The sequence below is a fragment of the Oncorhynchus masou genome, unplaced genomic scaffold (assembly GCF_036934945.1).
Source record: "Oncorhynchus masou masou isolate Uvic2021 unplaced genomic scaffold, UVic_Omas_1.1 unplaced_scaffold_4432, whole genome shotgun sequence".
Taxonomy (NCBI): domain Eukaryota; kingdom Metazoa; phylum Chordata; class Actinopteri; order Salmoniformes; family Salmonidae; genus Oncorhynchus; species Oncorhynchus masou.
Genome location: NW_027010825.1, coordinates 16,498 through 25,804, shown reverse-complemented (window position 1 = coordinate 25,804; position 9,307 = coordinate 16,498). Strand labels below are relative to the sequence as shown.

Sequence of the window (9,307 nt, the reverse complement as noted above, 5' to 3'; positions counted from 1 at the left end):
TGTTTGTTCAGGCTCCCTAACTGGGTAAAACTTTTCCCACACTGGGAGCAATGGTGTGGTTTCTCCCCCGTGTGTGTCATCTCATGTGATTTTAGTTCCTGTGACCGTGAAAATCTTTTCCCACACTGGGAACATTGGAAAGGCTTTTCTCCTGTGTGTTTCATCTGATGTTTTTTTAGGTTCCCTAACTGGGTAAAATCCTTTCCACACAGGGCACAATGGTGTGGCTTCTCCCCTGTGTGTGTCCTCTCGTGTGATTTTAGGTGATGCAATCCTGAAAATCTCTTTCCACACTGGGAACATTGGAAAGGTTTTTCTCCTGTGTGTATTCCTTTATGCTTTTTCAGGCTCCCCAACTGGGTAAAACTCTTTCCACACTGGGAGCAGTTGTGTGGTTTATCCCTGTGTGTGTCCTCTCATGTGATTTTAGGTGCTGTGATCGTGAAAATCTCTTTCCACACTGGGAACACTGGAAATGCTTTTCTCCTGTGTGTATTCCTTTATGCTTTTTCAGGTTCCCTAACAGGGTAAAACTCTTTCCACACTGGGTGCAGTGGTGTGGCTTCTCCCTGTGTGCGTCCTATCATGCTGTTTCAGCTTCCATAACCACTTAAAACTCAAATTACACTGGGAGCAGTGGTGTCGTCTCGCTGGTTTGGGCGTCTCTGCATCTGGTTCCCCTGAAGGACTCTTCTTTCGTCTGTCAGAGTGAGAGTCTGGTCTCTCTCCTGCCAAAGACAGAGTATTCAGTTAAACAGAGAGACCTGAATGAAATCTCCTGCTCTTCCTATGAGGTTAATCCATTACCCTGTTGTAAAATATGGTGGCGCAGGAGGAGATGGCTGCGTTTACAAGCTCTTAACTAATTGTGTATTTGTGTTTGTTTGAGTTTGAGTTTATTTTTACAGGGACAGTGCACATTAATCAACGTTTCAGTAAAAGTGCGGTTTTAGCCAGCCGGCTAATTTTCAACCTCAGTCCCTGGGCAGGTTATTAAAAACAATTACAATATAGACAATAACAACATAGAACAAGCAAGACATAGCAACATAGGACAAGCAAGACGTAGCATACAGACAGAGCAACATAGAGCAAAAAGCAGCAAGACAAAATTCATAAAAGCAACAAAGTGTTTCCACACCTCACAAGCTACAGACAACAGACAACATGGAAATCGGCAACACACAGCTAGGGACCATGTTCACAAATCTGATTGACCTTTAGCCATGTCTTCAAGCATTTTGTGAAAGTGTGATATGTGGTGCAGTTATGTGTGTCTGATGGCAGTGTATTCCAGACATGGGAAGCTCTCACAGAGAATGTAGATTTACTAAAGGTGCTTTTCCTTAGGGGAACTATACAGTCACCTCTCATGGCAGACCTTGTGGATCTGCTGCCATATGTCTGGGTTTTCTGTTTAACAAAAAATATTCAGTGGAGGGGGAGCCAGGCCATTAAGGATCTTGAATACAAGACATGCGTCGGTGTATTGCACAAGATTTTCCCAACTCAAGAGCTCATTCTTTCTAAGGATGTGACAATGATGATGGCTATTGGGCTTCCTATCAAGCACTTTGAGAGCCTGTTTGTAGACAGACTGAATAGGTTTTAATGTTGTACAGCAAGCTTGGGCCCAACTAGTCAAGCAGTATGTTAAGTGGGGGAGTATCATAGAGTTGAAGTACAGTTTTGCTACCTCTGTAGTCAAACAATTTCGTATAAATCGGAAATTAGCTAGGTTGAATTTAGTTATTTGAATTACCTTTTTCACATGCTTTTTAAAAGAGAGGTTGGAATCAAGTATGATGCCAAGGTACTTAAAATCGGATACCACCTGGAGCTTCTCCCTGAAACATAGACATCTGGCTCAGTAGCATCTGTTGCCCTCTTTGTGAAGAACATGCAAACAGTTTTTTTCACAGTGAGATGCAAACACGAGTCACTGAGCCACTTTGTAACCTGGACCATTACAGTAGTGAGTTCTTGTGCAGCTTGTTGTTTGCTCTTTGCATGCACATATATCACTGTATCATCTGCATACATTTGAACTTCAGACCCAGTACAGACAGAAGGCAGACCATTAATGTACAGGCTGAACAGGAGGGGCCCCAGTATTGACCCTTGGGGCACGCCCACATCATAGCTACAATAGGGCGACAGCTCATTGCTCACTCTGACACACTGAGTTCTGCCTTCAAGGTATGATTTCATCCATCTCAAGGCATCAGGGGAAAAGTTGAACTTTGACAATTTTGTGATGAGAATCTCATGGTTAACAGTATCAAAAGCCTTCCTCAGGTCCAGAAACACAGCCCCAACAGCACCCCTTTGTCCATCTTGGACTTCACATTTTCCAGAAGAAAGCAGTTGGCCGTTTCTGTGGAGTGTTTCGCTCTGAAGCCAAACTGCATGGAGTGTAATGTGAAGGGGCTGTTGTTGAGGTGGGCAATCAGTTGTTCTGCTACACACACTTTTCAACAACCTTTGACACCACAGGTAGTATACTAATGGGCCTGTAGTTACTCACGTCAGCAGGGTCGCCTGATCTAAAGATGGCCGTTATTATGGCCGACTTCCATACCCTTGGAAACACACCGAGACCATTAGATGTGTTGGTGACCTTAGTAATGGGGCCAATGAGTGACTCTTTGTAGTTTTTAAGAAAGGTAGAGTCCATCCCAAACACATCTTTGGCTTTAGAGTTCTTTAGTGAGCTAATCACCTTGTTCACCTTTGACTCAGAAACCTCCCTTATGATGAAGACAGGTTGAGTGTCATTCACTAGCACTGAGCCCAAGAAACCGATTGGAGGGGTTCTGTGTCAGTGCCCTGACAGAGTCAATAAAGTAGTAATTGAAGGCTATTGCCATTTCGACTGCATCCTGTGTTAGATTGTTATCCACCATGATTTCTAGTCTTTTTGCAGTGTTACTATGGTCTTTCCCTGTTAACTTTTTAGATTCTCCCTTATCAATTTAGAATTTCCCTTTGCTTCACCAATTATGTTAATAAAAAGGTTTGCCTTGGCCTGTCTGATTTCTTTCATCACCTTATTTCTCAACATGGTAAACCTACGTCTGTCATGCTCTAATTTAGATTTTAGGGCTATTTTTAGAGCATAATCTGGTTCTTTCATCAATTTCCAGATTTCTCCATTTAGCCAAGGAAGAGTGCTCTTTTGGCCAGGTTTGGATTTGATTTTCTTTAGGAAGCCATTTATTGTAGTCTGGATTGTGGATAGAAAAACCTGACTATCAGCTTCCACATCTGTATAGGACAAGATATCATTCCAGTTTATTCCCTTAATTGCTTTTTCAAAATAGTTTAATTCACTCTTAGGTATTCTGAGTTGATCCGGCTTTCTAACAGTAGAGAGGTTAAACCTGCTCTTAGACAGCTTTCTGGCTATAAGTGTCAGATTATGATCAGACAGCCCAGTAACCATATTGAATGATTTAGTCACTCTCTCTGGTTTATTACTGAACACCAAATCAATCAATTGTTCTTTCACATTATTTGTAACTTAGTTTGTACATAATGTTTCTGTCACAGTCTATTGCTGCTCTTTCATTATTTGTTTTTTTATTCATCTATTTGCTACTCAACACTTATTTTCCTTAAAACTGCATTGTTGGTTAAGGGCTGGTTGTGTTCTGTTGTATTCGGTACCTGTGACAAATCAAATCTGATTTGATGACTAGATCCCCTCATTATTCAACTTTACATTTGGATCCTGGATGCCGATTGGTTAATAGCAGTTCCATTTGAATTATCCCTACACATCCACTGTTCCACAGCCAGCCAGGAAATGCATCAACTAATCTCCACTGGGAAAAAAGCATCTTGTATAATCTAGTGGCCAATTGTTGGCTGGCTACTAGAATGGTACATAAGGGGTTATGTTAAGATGGGGGCTAGAATGGTACATAATGGGTTAAGATGGGGCTCGGATGGTACATAAGGGAGTGAAGATGGGGCTAGAATGGTACATAAGGGGTGAAGATGGGGCTAGAATGGTACATAATGGCTTAAGATGGGGCTCGGATGGTACATAAGGGGTTAGGTTACTACTGTTATATAGATATAGGTGTCTAGATGGATGGTTTGGTGAGGATATTATAGGACTATGGTTTTGGTGTGGATATTATAGGACTATGGTTTGGTGAGGATATTATAGGACATGGTTTGGTGTGGATATTATAGAATGGTGAGATATTATAGGACTATGGTTTGTGAGATGGGGCTATGGTTTTGGTGAGAATGGTAGATAAGGGGTGGTGGTTTGGTGAGGATATTATAGGCTAGAATGGTACATGGTAAGGGTGAAGACTATGGGGTGTGGATATTATAGGGCTAGAATGGTACATAAGGGGGTATGATGGGGCTAGAATGGTAGATAAGGGGTAAAGATGGGGCTAGAATGGTAGATAAGGGGGCTGAAGATGGGGCTAGAATGGTACATAAGGGCTATGGTGAAAATGGGTCTAGAATGGGGCTAGAATGGTACATAATGGGTGAAGATGGTTTTTGGTGAGGATATTATAGGACTATAATGGTATGATACATGGTTAGGTTACTACTGTTATATAGATATAGGTGTCTAGAATCTATGGAGTTAACCCTTGGTTTGTTGATATTATAGTATGGTTTGGTGAGGATATTATAGGGCTATGGTTTGGTGTGGATATTATAGGGGTTTGGTGAGGATATTATAGGGCTATGGTTTGGTGAGGATATTATAGGGCTATGGTTTGGTGAGGATATTATAGGGCTATGGTTTGGTGTGGATATTATAGGACTTATCTATGGTTTTTGGTGTGGATATTATAGGACTATGGTTTTGGTGAGGATATTATAGGGCTATGGTTTGGTGATATTATAGGATATTATAGGACTATGGTTTGGTGTGGATATTATAGGGCTATGGTTTGGTGACTTATCTATGGATATTATAGGACTATGGTTTGGTGAGGATATTATAGGGCTATGGTTTGGTGAGGATATTATAGGACTATGGTTTGGTGTGGATATTATAGGGCTATGGTTTGGTGTGGATATTATAGGGCTATGGTTTGGTGAGGATATTATAGGACTATGGTTTGGTGAGGATATTATAGGACTATGGTTTGGTGTGGATATTATAGGGCTATGGTTTGGTGATATTATAGGATGGTTTGGTGATATATAGGACTATGGTTTTTGAGTGAGGATATTATAGGGCTATGGTTTGGTGAGGATATTATAGGATGGTTTGGTGAGGATATTATAGGACTATGGTTTGGTGAGGATATTATAGGGCTATGGTTTGGTGTGGATATTATAGGGCTATGGTTTGGTGTGGATATTATAGGGCTATGGTTTGGTGTCGATATTATAGGACTTATCTATGGTTTGGTGAGGATATTATAGGACTATGGTTTGGTGAGGATATTATAGGGCTATGGTTTGGTGAGGATATTATAGGATGGTTTGGTGTCGATATGGTTTGGTGAGGATATTATAGGACTATGGTTTGGTGAGGATATTATAGGGCTATGGTTTGGTGAGGATATTATAGGACTATGGTTTGGTGGAATATTATAGGGCTATGGTTTGGTGAGGATATTACAGGATTATGGTTTGGTGAGGATATTATAGGACTATGGTTTGGTGAGGATATTATAGGGCTATGGTTTGGTGAGGATATTATAGGACTATGGTTTGGTGTGGATATTATAGGGCTATGGTTTGGTGTGGATATTATAGGACTGTGGTTTATAGGTGGTGGATATTATAGGACTATGGTTTGGTGAGGATATTATAGGGCTATGGTTTGGTGAGGATATTATAGGGCTATGGTTTGGTGAGGATATTATAGGACTATGGTTTGGTGAGGATATTATAGGACTATGGTTTGGTGAGGATATTATAGGGCTATGGTTTGGTGAGGATATTATATGGTTTGGTGTGGATATTATAGGGCTATGGTTTGGTGAGGATATTATAGGGCTATATTATAGGACTTATCTATGGTTTTGAGGATATTATAGGACTATGGTTTGGTGAGGATATTATAGGGCTATGGTTTGGTATTTATAGGACTATGGTTTGGTGTGGATATTATAGGGCTATGGTTTGGTGATATTATAGGATATTATAGGGCTATGGTTTGGTGTGGAGGATATTATAGGACTATGGTTTGGTGAGGATATTATAGGGCTATGGTTTGGTGAGGATATTATAGGGCTATGGTTTGGTGAGGATATTATAGGGCTATGGTTTGGTGTGGATATTATAGGGCTATGGTTTGGTGTGGATATTATAGGGCTATGGTTTGGTGTGGATATTATAGGGCTATGGTTTGGTGTGGATATTATAGGGCTATGGTTTGGTGAGGATATTATAGGACTATGGTTTGGTGTGGATATTATAGGACTATGGTTTGGTGAGGATATTATAGGACTATGGTTTGGTGAGGATATTATAGGGCTATGGTTTGGTGAGGATATTATAGGACTATGGTTTGGTGAGGATATTATAGGACTATGGTTTGGTTTGGTGAGGATATTATAGGACTATGGTTTGGTGAGGATATTATAGGACTATGGTTTGGTGAGGATATTATAGGACTATGGTTTGGTGAGGATATTATAGGATATATTATAGGGCTATGGTTTGGTGAGGATATTATAGGACTATGGTTTGGTGAGGATCGATATTATAGGACTTATCTATGGTTTGGTGAGGATATTATAGGACTATGGTTTGGTGAGGATATTATAGGGGTTTTGGTGAGGATATTATAGGACTATGGTTTGGTGAGGATATTATAGGGCTATGGTTTGGTGAGGATATTATAGGGCTATGGTTTGGTGAGGATATTATAGGACTATGGTTTGGTGAGGATATTATAGGGCTATGGTTTGGTGTGGATATTATAGGATATTATAGGACTATGGTTTGGTGAGGATATTATAGGACTATGGTTTGGTGAGGATATTATAGGGCTACTATGGTTTGGTGTGGATATTATAGGGCTATGGTTTGGTGTCGATATTATAGGATATTTTGGTGTGGATATTATAGGGCTATGGTTTGGTGTGGATATTATAGGATATCTATAGGATATTATAGCTATGGTTTGGTGAGGATATTATAGGGCTATGGTTTGGTGTGGATATTATAGGGCTATGGTTTGGTGTGGATATTATAGGGCTATGGTTTGGTGTGGATATTATAGGGCTATGGTTTGGTGTGGATATTATAGGGGTTTGGTGAGGATATTATAGGACTATGGTTTGGTGTGGATATTATAGGGCTATGGTTTGGTGTGGATATTATAGGGACTATGGTTTGGTGAGGATATTATAGGGCTATGGTTTGGTGAGGATATTATAGGGCTATGGTTTGGTGAGGATATTATAGGACTATGGTTTGGTGAGGATATTATAGGACTATGGTTTGGTGAGGATATTATAGGACTATGGTTTGGTGTGGATATTATAGGACTATGGTTTGGTGTGGATATTATAGGGCTATGGTTTGGTGTGGATATTATAGGACTATGGTTTGGTGAGGATATTATAGGACTATGGTTTGGTGAGGATATTATAGGGCTATGGTTTGGTGTGGATATTATAGGGCTATGGTTTGGTGTGGATATTAAAGGACTATGGTTTGGTATGATATTATAGGATATTATAGGACTATGGTTTGGTGTGGATATTATAGGGCTATGGTTTGGTGTGGATATTATAGGGCTATGGTTTGGTGTGGATATTATAGGACCAACTGACTGAGGATATTATAGGACAGTTGAACTTGAGGAACTGGGGGGAAGAATGTTTCAAGCCAAACAGAGTTACTCCTTTAATCTAACAATATAATGTTTGGACTTTATAGCACTCGCAGAAGGCCTGAATCATGGAGTCACTGTTTTTTTTACACTTAGGACATGACTCTGCCGTTTTAATATCTGCTTATTTTGGGGAATTTAAAACATTAACTTGTGTTACAAAAGGTTAAGAAAAGAAACAGTGTTACTGTTTGACAGAAATGGTCATTTTCCCATAATTTCCAACATGGGGAATGTTGGTGTTTTTAGACTGAGCTAACATGTGGAAGTGTTTTAAGATGGTGATGTCATTGATCATTTAGCTATTAGAATTGTAGGATCCCTTTAGGTCTCCCCCCCACAAAATATTTAAACATTTGATAAAATATTTTATTTGTCCTTTACTACTATAGCCCATAGAAACGCATTTTAACATTCATAAATGGCCAAAAGAAACAGTCAAAATGTGGATTAATAAGGAATAAGGGTTTGAAGTGTCTGTCCGAGATCTAGCAGATATAAGATCAGGAAATATATATTTTTTTGGGGGGGGCACACATTTAACCCCTTACTTCTGTTGGCACAAAACTAACTCCATCGGATTTTAAATAACCTGTGGTAATTATTATTTTTATTACATTTCATCCAGATCAAAAATTGTCCTTGCTTGTCTTGTCTTCCCTGTATTTAAGATATTACTCACTGTTGTTAATCAGATCTCCTTTCTCCTCTTCTTCCAATGTGACAGTCACCTCTCCCAATCCAAAAACGGCATTCTCCTCTTCCTCTTCTTTTACTGTGACATCCTCCTCCTCTTTCACTCTGAACGCGTTTTCATCTCCTGTCAATTTAACTTCTTTCTCTTCTTGTTTCACTGTAACAGCCTCACTCTCTGTTTCTTGTTTTACTGTGACATCCTCTTCTTCCTTCTCCTCTTTCACGACAATGTTCAGCCCCAGAGTTTCTTTCTCCGTCCAGCATTTCTCCTCTTCAGAAGGTGGGGAGTCGTTTAGTGAACTCATGGTTGGGATGTTAGCTAGTTAATTAGTGACAAGACTAGCACTACTGCTAATTTACCCAGCTAGCTAGCTGACTAAAAACAACGTAAATATTAAATTCAATGGTGTAACTAGCTAGTAGATACGACAGGTGTGTTTAAAACACAGTGGCTAATATACAACGAAAGCATTTAAAGATCTGCAATTTTATTGTCTATGTTGGCTGGAAAGCGGAGGTGAATAACTCGCTTTTGTTGTTTGAAGAAGCGTCCCGTCCATTAGATAAAACGTCACACCGGCAGCATTGCCTGAAACAGGCACATCGCCACCTGCTGGGTGGGAGGGTAACAGTCAAGGAAAATTTCCATTTTGGTTAATACTCACTGTAGAAACATCTGTTGGGTTGGTAGAATGTGGAACGACCCACCTCATTGGATAATATTCACTGTAGTAGAAACATCTGTTGGGCTGGTAGAATGTGGAACGACCCATCTCA

The 9,307-nt window shown here is 39.9% G+C and overlaps 1 protein-coding gene across 1 annotated transcript; it reads right to left on the bottom strand.

Moving 5' to 3' along the window:
* Nucleotides 1-519: 519 nt before the first annotated feature.
* Nucleotides 520-9,058, bottom strand: LOC135535098 (cilia- and flagella-associated protein 251-like). The gene is made up of 2 exons (XM_064961823.1): nt 8,517-9,058; nt 520-728 (listed from the first exon to the last, which is right to left on the bottom strand). Exons 1-2 carry the CDS (start codon nt 8,833-8,835, stop codon nt 520-522), a joined length of 528 nt encoding a protein of 175 aa, XP_064817895.1. The 5' UTR covers nt 8,836-9,058.
* Nucleotides 9,059-9,307: the final 249 nt, after the last annotated feature.

Bases quoted from the DNA above. Each gene is read 5' to 3' on its own strand.
- LOC135535098 (XM_064961823.1), bottom strand. From the start codon at position 8,835: ATGAGTTCACTAAACGACTCCCCACCTTCTGAAGAGGAGAAATGCTGG. The intron at 729-8,516 runs GTGAGTAATATC...TGTCTTTGGCAG, and splicing joins AGGAGATCTGATTAACAACA to GAGAGAGACCAGACTCTCAC.